The sequence below is a fragment of the Chiloscyllium plagiosum genome, chromosome 19, assembly GCF_004010195.1.
Source record: "Chiloscyllium plagiosum isolate BGI_BamShark_2017 chromosome 19, ASM401019v2, whole genome shotgun sequence".
NCBI lineage: Eukaryota > Metazoa > Chordata > Chondrichthyes > Orectolobiformes > Hemiscylliidae > Chiloscyllium > Chiloscyllium plagiosum.
The window spans coordinates 24,744,237-24,759,872 of NC_057728.1; the positions used below are offsets into that span (position 1 = coordinate 24,744,237).

At 39.9% G+C, this 15,636-nt stretch overlaps 1 protein-coding gene across 3 annotated transcripts in view; it reads right to left on the reverse strand.

The window, feature by feature from the left end:
• Nucleotides 1-248: 248 nt before the first annotated feature.
• The window catches only part of mkrn1 (makorin, ring finger protein, 1), a 60,743-nt gene continuing 45,355 nt past the window's right edge, over nt 249-15,636 (reverse strand). For all 3 annotated transcript variants that reach the window (XM_043709350.1, XM_043709351.1, XM_043709352.1), the window contains 3 exons: nt 10,005-10,115; nt 8,293-8,437; nt 249-2,269 (listed from right to left, as the gene is read on the reverse strand). In XM_043709350.1, the coding sequence (XP_043565285.1) occupies nt 2,060-2,269; nt 8,293-8,437; nt 10,005-10,115 (466 nt within the window). In that variant the 3' untranslated portion in view covers nt 249-2,059. The remainder of the gene's footprint in view (nt 2,270-8,292; nt 8,438-10,004; nt 10,116-15,636) is intronic.

Genomic DNA, 15,636 nt, shown 5'->3' on the forward strand with positions numbered 1-15,636 from the left:
TAAACAGCCAACAATTTTTGAGACGAGTGTTGAATTTTGAATGCTAGGTAATTAGACATAAAAGGTGCATCTGTAAACTGCTTACTTGACTATTACTCCAGTAATTTTAATTACAAATTTTCTGGCCAATTCATTAAGATAGTATACTCATCATTCCACGTACAATATTCATTATACATCACCTTCATTAAGTATTTGACCATCTTAGTTTTTTAATCCAAGATACACATAGGACATTTACAACATGGTTTAGAGCAAAAAGGTATTTATTTAGAAAAATGCTGTTTTGTACTTGTAATATGACAGTTTAAAGAGTAATTGTTCCAGCTACATTTCCCAAAATATGCAACTGCTCTCAAACAGCATTGAGAATCTACATTTCCTCTCATTTGCATTGCCAAAATGATTAGGCTCTCAACAGCAAACCTCTTCAACAAATTCAGACCTCATGTGCAGTTACGTGCAGTTCCACAAATAGGAAAACAGGGCCAATATGCATTGTCACATATCCAAGAAACACCACAAATACTCAGGTTCCCATGCTTCCACTAAAACTTAATTGAATCCTAATATCCTGTAAAGGAGAATAGGAACAGGTATCCCAGTTTTCAGTCTGCAGAGTTCAAAATGCGCAGATACCCACGAAGCCAGTGACCAAGCATGTGGAGTTTAAATTCTTATAATAGTAGGTTGTAGAAATAGGTATACTCAATTGAACAGCATTCATTATGACTCAGTATATCGAACTAATAGGTGGGCATTTGTAAAGAAGAAAATGGTGGCAGTTAATCTGCCTAAATCATAAATTTACACACTTATAACCTGCAACTGATGAATTTACTACTTTACAAAAGATTTACCCTGAATATTCCCAAACATCAGATTGAGCCAGTATCACAAGAACACCTATTTCTTAATGTTAAGAATCCAAATGAAATCTGAACTGAAATCAGTCAGATAAACTTGTCACAAGATATAAAATGAGATTTATATGAAAATGGGATAAATAACAAGACTTTGGTAATTCCCATAATTTTGTGTCATTATTTTATCTAGATTAGATGAAAGATTTAAATAAGCTAACTGAGAAATGTCAGTCAGAACAGCCAATAGTTAATAAATAAAAAAACACCTATAATATACGGAACAGTTAACCTCACATTTCTTGTGGAATCTGATAGTGCTATATCCATGTTTTTTTTGCTTTTAGAAATGTCATCACTTCACATGACCATAACAAACAACTTCTCTCAAACAGGGTACTTAAAGAGGGAATCTTAACAGTAGGATCCTTTTTCAAACTTGAACTGAAAATAATTCTGATTAACAGTCTTTTATTTTTGATGTGAGTTTATTTTAAAAATATTTTTTGGATAAATGGAGTATTAATATTATTGAAGAGAATCAGTGAGAGGGAGTTACTGAGTCGAACAATATGAGGAAAGAAATAATTCCTGAAACAAAATAAAGTGGTCTAGTCATTTTAACAGCATATGGATAATTCAGCTCCCTCATAAGCAGGACTCAGTCACTAAGTCAGGTTCTCCTAAGCTCTATCAGCATACTATATAAAATTAAAAAAATATAAAGACGGGAAAAAACCACAGATGTTAATCATAATTATTTTGCACTTTGACTTGTAAAAGGTCATTGACTGCATGATGCCCTCTTTAAAATAAATGTAATTATGTGGGGAGGACATTGTATACAATAACACAACCTGTAAAATGAGTCAAGGTGCCCTTGTTGGTTTCATGCACACAAGTGGTCATATTGATTTGATAACCAAGGACAGACACCTATATTCAGGTCAAGTACCTAAACTCAACTCTTATCCACATGGAACCACTTGCTATATTTACCTTCCAAGTTATCATCTTGAGAAAAGCAAATTAGTTTAACTTATATTTTGCACTATCGACAAGAACTCTGCACAAATGTCCAAAGTGAAACTGCACCCTGAATGCCTGGCCTGCCCAAGATATATGGCACTGCCACAACACAGGAAAAGCTATTGTCTAAAAAACAATGAACAACAGTCCAGAATCCACAATGAGTGCTATAGGTCAAACTCATAATAATCAACATCCATTTCATCATGAAACAAGTCCCACTCATCATCAGTATCTGAAAAGTCATCGTCGTGGCCATCTGCCAAAAGCATAAGTAACACTTCGCCAAGTTCAAAGGTGACCATTTCATCATTTTCATAGGAATCAGTATTTTCTCTCTCTTCAATGAAATTCCAAAAATGCGTCCTCCGTTGGTTCTGTGATAAAACATATGTAATTAAACAAATTAAAACATTGTTTTAAAATATCAGCAGTATTGAACTGGCCTTCAAATAAAATTGTTAGCTTTTAAAAACAGTCTACTGCTGGACAGCTGGTATGTGTTGCAAAGTGATGCCAATAACATGGATTCAATTCCTGGACTACCTGAGATTACAATGAAGGATTTTCCTTCTCAACCTCATTCCCGACTCAAGGCATTGTGACCTTCAGGTTAAACCATCACCAGTCATCCCTTTCTAATGAGAGAGCATCACTCTGGTCTGGTAAGACGATGGTAACTTCACTATTTTAGGCATAATTCCCTTTCTTCTCACGCTTGAAGTCTGGATATTTGCTGACAATTGCACAATAATGTCAGATATTAAATCAGTCCATGTCCATTTGTAGCAAAATCTGGAAAACATTCCAGCTTAGGCTGATTAGGGGCGGCACAGTGGCTCAGTTGTTAGCACCGTTGCCTCACAGTGCCAGGGCCGGGGTTCAGTTCCCGTCTCGGGCGACTGTCTGTGTAGAGTTTGCACACACTACCCAGTACCTGCGTGGGTTTCCTCCAGGTGCTCCGGTTTCCTCTCACAACCCAAAGATGTGCAGGTCAAGTGAATTGGCTATGCTGAATTGTCCCATTGCATTAGGTGCATTAGTCAGGGGTATATGTGGGATAGGGTAATGGGTCTGGGTGGGTTACTCTTTGGAGGGTCGGTGTTGGGCTGAAGGGCCTGTTTCCACTCTAATAAGTGATCAACCCAAGCTAGAATGTGGTCCAGTGACCAGTAATACGTACATCACACAAGTGCAGGACAATGACCATCTTCATAAAGAGAGAATCTTACTATCACTTAACATCCTGTCCCTCAGGATTCCCTCCAACAACTTGCCCACCACCGATGCCAGGCTCACTGGTCTATAGTTCCCTGACTTGTCCTTACCACATTCTTAAAATAGCAGCACCAAGTTAGCAAACCTCCAGTCTTCCGGCACCTCACCTGTGACTATCGATGATACAAATAACTCAATAAGAAGCCTATCAATTACTTCCCCAGCTTCCCACAGAGTTCGAGGGTAGATCTGATAAGGTCCTGGGGATTTATCCACCTTTACGTGTTTCAAGACATCCAGCACTTCCTCCTCTGTAATATCGACATTTTGCAAGATGTCACCATCTATTTCCCTACAGTCTATATCTTCCATATCCTTTTACACACTAAATCCTGCTGCAAAATACCTGCATCTCGCATCTCCCCCATCTCCTACAGCTCGACACAAAGGCCACCTTGCTGATCTTTGAAGGGCCCTATTCTCTCCCTAGTTACCCTTTTGTCCTTAATATATTTGTAAAAACCCTTTGGATTCTCCTTAACTCTATTTGCCAAAGCTATCTCATGTACCCTTTTTGCCCTCCTGATTTCCCTCTTAAGTATACTTCTACTGCCTTTATCCTCTAAGGATTCACTTGATCTATCCTATCTACACCTGACATATGCTTCCTTCTTTTTCTTAACCAAAACCCTCAATTTCTTTAGTCATCCAGCATTCCCTATACCTACCAGCCTTTCCTTTCACCTGAACAGGACTCTTGTTATCTCATTTCTGAAGGCTTCCCATTTTACAGCTGTCCCTTTACCTGCGAACATCTGTGCCCAATCAATGTTTAAAAGTTCTTGCCTAATACCGTCAAAATTGGCCTTCCTCCAATTTAGAACTTCAACTTTTAGATCTGGTCTATCCTTTTCCATCACTATTTTAAAACTAATAGAATTATGGTCGCTGGCCCCAAAGTGACACATCAGTCACCTGCCCTGCCTTATTTCCCAACAGTAGGTCAAGTTTTGCACCTTCTCTAGTAGGTACATCCACATACTGAATCAGAAAATGTTCCTGTACACACTTAAATTCCTCTCCATCTAAACCCTTAACACTATGGCAGTTCCAGTCTATGTTTGGAAAGTTAAAATCCCCTACCATAACCATGCTATTATTCTTACAGATAACAGATCTCCCTATGAATTAGTTTCTCAATTTCCCTCTGACTATTAGGGGGTCTATAATACAATCCCAATAAGGTGACCATTCCTTTTTATTTTTTAGTTCCACCCAAATAACTTCCTTGGATGTATTTCTAGGAATATCTTCCCTCAGTACAGCTGTAAGGCTGTCCCTTATCAAAAACGCCACTCCCCCTCATCTCTTTCCTCCCTTTCTATCCTTCCTGTAGCATTTGTATCCTGGAACGTTAAGCTGCCAGTCCTGTCCATCCCTGAGCCATGTTTCTGTAATTGCTACGATTTCCCAGTCCCATGTTCTTAACCATGCCCTGAGTTCATCTGCCTTCCCGGTTAGGCCTCTTGCATTGAAATAAATGCAGTTTAATTAATCAGTCCTACCTTGTTCTCTGCTTTGTCCCTGCCTGCCCTGACTGGTTGACTCGCCTTTGTTCTCAACTGTACCAGTCTCAGATTGAAATCTTTCCTCACTATCTCCCTGGGTCCCACCCCTTCACCTTACTAGTTTAAAACCTCCCGAGCAGCTCTAGCAAATCTCCCTGCCAGTATATTAGTTCTCTTCCAATTTAGGTGCAATCCATCTTTCTCATACAGGTCATTTCTACCCCAAATCAGCTTCCAAAGATCCAAAAATGTGAATCCTTCTTCCGTACACCAGCTCCTCAGCCATGCATTCATCTGCTCAGCCATGCATTCATCTGCTCTATCCTCCTATTCCTGCCCTCAGTAACTCATAGCACCAGGAGTATTCCAGGTCTTACTACTCTCGAGGACCTCCTTTTTAAATTCCTGCCTAACTCTGTAATCTCCCTTCAGAATCCCAACCTTTTCCCTTCCTATGTCATTGGTTCCAATGTGTACAATGACCTCCTGCTGGCACCTCTTCTCCTTGAGAACATTCTGCACCCTCTTGGAGATATCCTTGATCCTGGCACCAGGGAAGCAACATAGCATTCTGATTTTTCGCTGCTGGCAACAGAAACACCTGCCTGTACCTTGGACTAGAGAGTCCCGAACATTCGAGACAATTGCTGTATTCCCCAACTGTCTGGCATTACCAGTGGCAACAAACTGAACTGGACTGGCCATATAAATACCATGACTACAAGAATGGGTCAGCAGTCGCAACAGAACTTCCCAAAGTGGAAGTTGGGACCCCAGGTGGGGTCGCAAGCTTGCAGGCAGCAATGGCAGACAAGAGTTCCACCTACTTCTCCACATTCTTATAGGTCTCTCTCACCTATAGGTCTTCTCTGCTAACACTCGACCTTTCAGTTTTCACATAGTGACAATTTTCATTCCTCAAAATTCAGTCACAGTTGAAAAAAAAATTAAGGAACACCAGACAAGGGGTTTTGTGGTGGGCAACTCACCTTTTGCCCCAGTGCATGTTCACCATCTACAAGAGATAATCAGGATGTGAGGAATATGCTCCACTTGTCTCAATGAGTGCAGTTCTGTCCAGGAAAAGGCAGCCCACTTTATTGGCATGATACCCACCATTTTAAAAACTGACTCCCTCCACCAGCAATAGAGTGACAACTGTGTAGCACCTGTAAGATGTACTGTAGCAATTTACCATGGATACTTTGACAGCATCTTTGAATACAGCAATCTCCACCAACTAAGAGGATAATGACAATACATGCACAGGAGCATCATCCTTAAGTTCCCCTCTCAGCCATATGCCATCCTGTCTTAGAAATATGCTATTGTTCCCTCAATGACATGGTTGAAAATCTTGGAACTCCCTTCCTAAAAATATTGTGGGTGCACTTACACTCAATGGACTGGAGTCAGGAAGGCAATTCAACACCACCTTCAAGAACAACTAGCTATTGGGCAATAAATACAGGGCCAGCCATCAACATCTACATCCCAAGAATATAACAAAAAAGAAATCCACGCAGATTTGTTGAGGATCAGTATTTTCAGCCTAAATAGACAGATATTACCACACAGTAACAAGAATAGACAATCAGTCCCTTGAGCCTGCTCCATCATTCTGTAAGATTATGGTTGATCTGTGCCGAACTCCATATGCCTGCCTCCATATCCCTTGATACCCCTGCTTAATTGAATTTAAATCTGAGATGGACGAATCTTAACAATTGAATTAGCATCGACTGCCATTTGAGGAATAGTGTTCCAAACCTCCCAAACTGTTTGAATTTAGAAGTGCTTTCTAATATCTCCCCTGAATGGACTGGCCCTAATTCTTAGACGATATCCCCTGGTTCCAGAATCTTCAACTAGTGGAAATAGGTTATCTTTACCCACCCAGTCTTTCCCTGTAACATCTTGAATTCTTGACTGGATCACCTCTTAATCTTCTAAATTCTAGATAAAAGTATAATTTGTCTAATCACTCATCATAATCCCTCAAATCTGAGTATCATCCTTGTGAATCTGCGTTGAACTCGGTCTAAGGCCAAAACATTCTTCCCGAGGTCTGGTGTCCAAATCTACTCTCAGTACTCTAAATAGGGTCTAAGTAGAGTTTGTACAGAAGTAGCGTAACATTTGCAGCCTTATACACCAGCCCTTTTGATGAGAAGGCCAGCATTCCACTAGCTTTCTACATTATTTTCTAGCAAGGATAGGCAAAGTTAAGTGAAATCTTTATTTGTAATACGTGCATGTTTAAGGACAAGAGATTACATGATAATTGCACCTGGAAGAGTCAATGGAAAGAAGCAATTTCAATTTTGTCTTCAGGTTGTACTGACAAAACAGTGGCATAAAAAATGAAGTGCTTCAGGTATAAACTGGATCAACTGATTTGCAAGTATATTCCGTATTCAGCCACATGGTCCAACAGCACTCAGACAGCCAGTGCAGAAGTAGAGGCAGTCAATTTCTTACCATTTCCGTGTAACCCTCATCAACTCTGTCACCTCTTCAAAAACTCCAGCAAGTTGACTAGACATTATTCCATTAAAATTTTACTAAAGTCCACAAGCTGTATATCCTTTTTCCAATACTTCTACTAAACTAACATACTAATGCTAAACAATTAATTTTTTTTATTCACTCATGCGATGTGGACATCACTGGCCAGACTAATATTTATTGCCCATGAGAAGATGATGAGCTGCTTCTTGAGCCTCTGCAGTCCACATGCTGTAGGTTGACCCATAATGGTCTGAGGGAGGGAATATAGAAGTATCAAAATGCACCTGCAGTAGAAGACATTAGGAAATATCCACTCACTCTTAATTTGATCCCAAATCATTTAATTAGAACACAACAATGCAAAACATGAAGTGTATCCTCATCAAGACCAGCACGTAAAAAGTTGGGCGGCACGGTGGCACAGTGGTTAGCACTGCTGCCTCACAGCGCCAGAGACCCGGGTTCAATTCCCGCCTTAGGTGACTGACTGTGTGGAGTTTGCACGTTCTCCCAGTGTCTGCGTGGGTTTCCTCCGGGTGCTCCGGTTTCCTCCCACAGTCCAAAGATGTGCAGGTCAGGTGAATTGGCCATGCTAAATTGCCCGTAGTGTTAGGTAAGGGGTAAATGTAGGGGTATGGGTGGGTTGCACTTCGGCGGGTCGGCGTGGACTTGTTGGGCCGAAGGGCCTGTTTCCACACTGTAATGTAATGTAATCAAAATATTGCAGATGCTAGAAATTTGAAATGAAAACAGAAAATGCTAAAATCACTCAGCAGGTCAGGTAGAATCTATGGGGTGTGAACACAGCTAATGTTTCAGGTCATAACCTTTCATCAGAACTGAACTTTTCTGTTATAAAATTATTGTTTCATTATATTCCATCATATCACACCATAACTCCCCATAGTATTTGGTGCATTAGCCAGAGGGAAATGGGTCTGGGTGGGTTACTCTTCAGAGGGTCGGTGTGGACTTGTTGGGCCGATGACCTGTTTCCACACTGTAGGAAATCTAACTCATTCAATATAGCTTTTAAATGAAATTATTAGCATAAATGTAACATTCTTCATAAAACCTTACTTCATATATGGTAATGTACCTACCCGATATCTCCCCATTGATGCAACTGGTTTCCTTGGTGGTTGTGGTTCTTCCAGACGACCATCAGGGTATGCATGTTTGTAGAAACAGTTACTCCCGAAGGGACAAGTGCCACGCCCCTGATCAAAGTATCGACATGCCTTGTTGCTGCATATAAGATATTATCGAATAATGAAAACTATTAACAAGAGCATTTATAACGTAACATATTTAAATGTGCAAGAAAGACAGGAAATACTTAGTAGATCTGTGGAAAGAGGAAGAGTTAACATTTCAAGTTGACTGATCTTAAGCTTAAAAGTCTGATTCTCTCTCACCATAATACTGCCTGACCAACTATTCCCAGCATTTCCCATTCTTACTTCAGTTTCCAGCATCCACATAATTCTGTGTTTAATGTTTAAATGTGTATTTGTCAGTTATTTGTGACTATGCTCCACTCTCCCCTCCAGTTTAGTGCCAAGTAATAACGCACTCCCAAATCAGATCAATGTTGATCTTCAACCAATTAATTTAAAATGTATGCACAGCTCAGGAAGAACTTCCTTAATGTATACCCAGAGGCAAATGTATACTGCAATATTAATCATAGGTGTGTGCCTATATTAGTCGAGAATGTAACATGATTTGAGATTAAATAATGAATAGAATGGTCTAATACAACAGATAGAAGCTTGGAAAATGTGACAAGAAACTAAACTGCTCAAAATGAATATTGCAAAATAGATAACTTTTCTATGATTTTACTTGATTTACTTTGTTAGGAGAAAGAGAGAATATTTGAAGAATGTTTTCTCAGAAATTACAGACTTTTTACAGTGTCCCAGACACTAATTTACAACACAAGAAGAAAATGCACTGAGTTTTCTACAAAAGAAATTCACACCACTGCTTCATGGTGGTCAACGAACTGCATCAATCTCACAAACTATATCCAATGTTAACCATGTGTCTCTAGCTCAGCTATACCCCAACAGTAAATGAAGTAGGATTTCAAGTTTTCTGCATTTTCATTAACTCTGAATTATTGTAAATTTACACTGAAAATTTAAGCACAGCATGACTGAAAGTTACCATTTGAAGTGCATTATAGTGAATTTCCTTTTGTTCTCCCTACTAAGGCTTCTTTCACTTGGCTCTTAATATTTTTAAACATCATTCCAATGCGTTGCACGAAATTTGCTGCGTTAAAATGGGTAAAGTTTCCACAATTGCATTTTCTTATATGTGCTTTGCTAAAAGCATGAGTTTTGATGGCTTCAAAATATAATTTTCAGATCAATAAAATAAACTGTGACTTAAGCAAAATATTACTCCATGCTTTTCTCAGGTACTAATTGCTTTGGCTGATTTCCATTTACTTTACAATAGGTTCTTATATGTTTGCATGTACTGATCTGATGCTTAGAAGGTTTTGGTTTAAGGTGCCATAAGCAATCTTGCTGATGAAATTGAAAATCAGACTGAGGAAATTCCTACCAGGGTGCTAAGTATGTCAATATTAGCTTTAAAATTTTCAGCAACAGGAACGACAAAATTGCACAATTCCCTCTAACTGCAACTCCATAAGGACTGGTTTTTCTTCACTCTCCAAAATGCCATTTTGAGGAAGTAAAGAAAGATTATAAATTTGCCCAAAAATGTCATAATGTTGAAAATATATAAACTGAAGAGGCAAGATGTTAGTAGAGTCTAGAGAGGCGAATAAAATTACCTCATTGCCTCTTTGTATTTCTTGATAAGTTTTTGTTTTTCTTCCTTGTCTTCTACCCAGTATTCACTTGGAATGACAAAATTTGATGTAATTCGACACTCAGGACAGGATCTGTAAAATTAAATTCAAGTACAATTAGTACAAAGTAATCAGAATGGCTAGATGTAATGTATGGAGTGCCACAGGGATCAGTGCTGGGGCTTCAACTGTTTATGTCAATGATTTGGATGAAAGGACAAAACATATAGGTAAAAAGTAGGTTGTGAAGAGAACCAAGTGTCTGCAAAGGTATACAGATAGAGAATGAGCAGATAAAATATGGCACATAATGCAAGAGATGCTAAAAAGCTGGGCGATGTGTTAATTGTTGCGGCAATCATAGAATCCCTACAGTGTGGAATCACAAGTTCACACCAACCCTCTAAAGCGTAATCCACCTATACCCATTACCCTACCCTATTAACCTATATTTACCCCTGACCAATGCACCTAACCTACACATCCTTGAACACAATGGGCAATTTATCAAGGCTAATTCACCTAACTTGCACATCTTTGGATTGTGGGAGGAAACTGGAACATCCAGAGGAAACCCACGCAGACATAGGGAGAAAGAGCAAACGCCACAGAGACAGTTGCCCAATGCTGGATTCGAACCCAGGTCCCTGGCGCTGTGAGGTACCAGTGCTAACCACTAAGCCACTGTGCCACCATGAGCAACAATGGCTGAGCCAACATTTATCGCCCATCCTTAGTTGCCCTTAATGTGATGGTAACCTGCCTTCACGAACCACTGCTGTCCATACAGTAGACAGATCTCCAATGCCATTAGGGAGTGAATTCCAGAGTTTTGACCAGACACTGAAGGAATGGTGATACATTTCAAAGTCAAGATGACAAGTGAATTGGAGGGAAATTTGGAGGTGCCGTTATGTATCTGATAGTGGTTGTGGATTTGGAAGGTATTGTTTGAGAAGCCACAGTGAATTTCTGTAATGCATATTGTAGATGGCACACACAATTGCTACTAAGCATTGGTGTTGAAAAGAATGAATATGGTGTCATTCAAGTGCGTTGCCTTAATTTGAATGCCAAAAAACTTCATGTGTTATTGGAAATGCATATTTCCAGACAAGTGGGGAACATTCCACCACACTCCTGACTCGTGCCTTGTAGATAGTGGGTAGACTCTGAGGAGTCAAGGAGTTACATGCTGCAGTATTCCTCACCTTTGACCTATCCTTGTAGCTCTCTTGTTTAGATAGCAAGTCTAATTCAGTTTCTGGTCAGCTGTAGCCCTGAGTATGCTGATAGTCGGGGATTCAGTGATGGAAATGCCAGTGAATGTCAAGAGGCAACGGTTAGATTGACCCTTGTTGGAGATGGGCATTTGTATGGCGTGAATATTACTTGCCACTCTTCAGCCAAGCTTGGATGTTGTCCAGGTCTTGCTGAATTTGGACTATGTCAGTATCTAAGGAGGTGTGAATGAAGCTGAATGTTGTGCATTTCCATTGCTGACCTTATGATGGAGAGAAGATCATTAGTGAAGTAGATGAAGCTGGTTAGGCATAGGCCACTGATTGTGAAACTAAAAGCTACAAAAGCAAATTTTGTTGGTAATTTCTCCATTTAGGCGTCATTCAGTAAATTTGGTTACTTTGATTTGCAATATACCCATGGCAATCACCACAATATTTAGTTATTGTTGGAGAAAGTTTTGCAAAGGGCTACAGTCCTCATGTATTTCAGTCAAGTACATAAAAATACTAAGGAAATAAAAAGCCCCTTCAGTCCACATAAATCAATATTGTTATTCACAACTGTCTTAATATCTATATCCCTTTACTCCTTTGTTCTTCAAAGTTGATACAGTTTCTTCCTCTAACTGGAAACTACCGATTCCAGTTAAAAAAAAAACTTCGGCTTGTTTTTAGCAACTGGAACAGCCTGCTTCCATCTATAGTGTCCCATTCTTAATTAGTTTTATGCATTACTATATCATCCAACAAAATAAAGTTCTAAGTTTTATTCTCTATATTTCTCTTTGCCAGGCAGCACCCCATTGTACTCACTCCAAAAACATCCAACAGCTTTCCATTGTCTGAAGCCTGTTACTACATATCTTTAAATATTTGTTCTAGAGATGTGGGCTTTGCTGACCTGGCCACCATTTATTACTCATCTCTAACTGTCCTTGGGACAGTGGTATGGAGCTGATTTCCCAATTACTGCAGTCAATGGAGGGAAAGTACACCCTCACTGCTGTTTGGCCCCAAGGAGTTCCTGAATTTTAACTCCGTGAATGTGAAGGACTCATGGTATAGTTCAAAGTTGGGATAGTTTGGAGGGGAACTTCCCACACATCTCCTATGAATGGTACACACTGTTGCTACTGTGAGATAGTGGTAAAGGGTAGGAATTTTGAAGGTGGTAGACAGAAGACCAACCAAATGTGCTTTGTCATGCATAGTATCAAGTTTCTTGAATGTTGTTGGAAATGCACCCAACCAGACAAATGTGGAGTATCCCCTCACTCCTGACATATGCCTTGTAGCTGGCTCAGGCACTGGGCGACAGAAAGTGAGCTAGTTAGCTCAGAATTCTTAGCCTCTGACTTGCCACAGAATTCACATGGCTGGTCCAGTTCAATTTCTAGTCAATGATAACTGAGGATATTAATAGTGGGAGGCTTTAGAACAGATATCATCATTGTACATTAACAGATAGTGATTAGAATCTCTTGAAGATGGTAATTGGCTTTTGGGTGATATGAATGTTACATGCAATGTATCAGGGTAAGTCTGAATTTTGGCCAGGTTGCACCACATATGCACATAAATTGTTTCCATTATCTTGGCTGGTGGCTAATGAAGAATATTGTTCAATTGTTAACTAACAGCCTATTTCTGACCTTACAACTGAAGCAAGGTAGTTATGAAGTAGCTGAAGATTGTTCAGACCAAACTGTTATGCAATCAGCAGGACCCTCTTGTGGCATGGTGGTAGTGCCTCTACTTCTGGACCAAGAGCACTTGGTTCAAATCCACCTGCTCAGAGATATATAATAATATCTCTGAACAAGGTTAATTGGAAAAGTAGGCTGGATTAAGCTAATTTTTTTTAAAAAGTGAGATCAACAGCTAAGTGGCCCTGCAGAATCAAAACTGAGGTTTATTGTGAGCAAGTGCCATCTGGCAGCACTACCAATGACCCTTCCATCACCTAGAGTAGAATGGCAAGGTTGTAAATGGCCGAAGTTGGTTTTATCAAGCTTTTTGTACACAGGACATAGCTGGTCAATTTAGTGCATAAATGGCAGTGTTGTAGCTGTACTTATACAGCTTGGCTAATGGTGTAGCAAGTTCGGGACCAAAAGTTTCAGTACTATTGCGGAAAATTTTGTCAAGATCTATAGCCTTTATAGTATTCAGTCCCTTCAACAACTTTTTGATATCACATGGAATGAATTCAATTGGTTGAAGACTGGTATCTGTGATGCTGGGGATCTCAAGAGGATACCAATATACACCATCCACAGACAGAAGTACTGATATTTCAGCCTCATCTTTTGCAGTGATGTGCCAGGCTTTGATGAGGATACTGTAAAACCTCCACCTCTTTTAGTGGTTAAATTGATCATCCCTATTCACGACGATGTGGCAGGATTACACAACTAGATTTGAACTATTAATTGCAGGAGTCCTTAGCATTTTCTACTGTATGCTGCTTCCGCTGTTGACATGTAAGCAGTCTGTGATGTAGCTTTGCCAAGTTGACAGTTCATTATTAGGTTTGCCTGGTCCGCTTCGTGCTTACTCTCCTGCACTATTCACTGAATCAATTTTGACTCCTTGGCTTGATAATAATGTCAGAATGGATCATAAAATTGGAGGTGTGTGGACAGTGAAGGTTATCTCGGAGCACAACGGGATCTTGAACAGATAAGCCAATGGGCTGAGGAGTGGCAGATGGAGTTTAATTTAGATAAATGTGAGGTGCTGCATTTTGGGAAAGCAAATCTTAGCAGGACTTATACACTTAATAGTAAGGTTCTAGGGAGTGTTGCTAAACAAAGACCTTGGAGTGCAGGTTCACAGCTCCTTGAAAGTAGAGTCGCAGGTGGATAGCATAATGAAGGTGGCGTTTGGTATGTTTTCCTTTATTGGTCAGAGTATGGAGTACAGGGGTTGGGAGGTCACGTTGCAGCTTTACAGGACATTGGTTAGGCCACTTTTGGAATATTACGTGCAATTCTGGTCTCCTACCTTGGAAGAATGTTGTGAAACTTGAAATGGTTCAGAAAAGATTTACAAGGATGTTGTCAGGATTGGCGGATTTGAGCTACAGGGAAAGGATGAATAGGTCAGGGCTGTTTTCCCTGGAACATCAGAGGCTGAGGGGTGATCTTATAGAGGTGTACAAAATCATGAGGAGCATGGATAGGATAAATAGACAAGGTCCTTTCCCTGCGGTGGGGGGAGTCCAGAACTACAGGGCATAGGTTTAGGGTGAGGGGGGAAAATATAAGAGAGACCTAATGGGCAACCTTTTCACGCAGAGGGTGGTGCTTGTGTGGAATGGGCTGCCAGAGGAAGTAGAGGTGGTACAATTACAACATTTAAAAGGCATCTGGATGGATATATGAATAGGAAGGGTTTGGAGGGATATGGGCCAGGTGCTGGCAGGTGAGACTAGATTGGGTTGGAATATCTGATTGGCATGGACGGGTTGGACTGAAGGGTCTGTTCTTGTGCTGTACAGCTCTATGACTCTATATGCTCCTCCATTAGGGTTACAGACTGCAACTGAACAATTTTGCTGCTGCTGACCACAGCACCTTGTAGATGCCCAGTGTAGAGATGCTAGATCTGTTTGAAATCTATACCATTTAACATGGTGGTAGTGCCATATTACATGGAGGATATAATCAATGTGAAAATGGGATTGTTTCCACAGGGATGTTGCGCTGGTAACCCCTATTGATATAATCATAAAAGGACACATTTGTGACAGATAGTTTGGGGAAGAGGAGGTCAAATAGATTTTTCCTTGTTGTTTCCCTCAACACTTGTTTCAGGCTTAGTCTAACAGTTTGTCCTTTAGAACCTGGCCAACTCAAGTAGTAGTTGTGCAACTTAACAACTCAAGGTGATGGACATTGAAGTCCACCACCCAGAATACATTCTATGCACTTGCCACCCTCAGTGCTTTTAAAGAGAGAGTTTGGTAGTTAAAACAAAAATCAGATCTCGATATTCTAACCTAAAAAATAAAGTTTTAGAAACTGATTTTGATTTATTCGCTACATACCAAATTACGCTGGGGCAACCAAAGTGCTGAATATCTAACCATATGAGGGAGAGGGAGCGCGAGAGGAAAAAAAATACTAGCAGCTTTAAAAAATGCTAAGAAACTATTGGGCTCTGTGTAAAATAGGTTCAAGGCCTCTGTAACTAAAGATGCATGTTCAAAAGATTTTCAGATGCCTTTCACTAATCTTGGCATCAAATAAGGTATCTATTATAAACTATAATCTGCACTGATATATAAACTTACAAAAATTGCAAATCTCATTTCAGTAACTATTGTAAATTGGCTTAGGCAGTCATGTCTAATATAGCAAGGGATA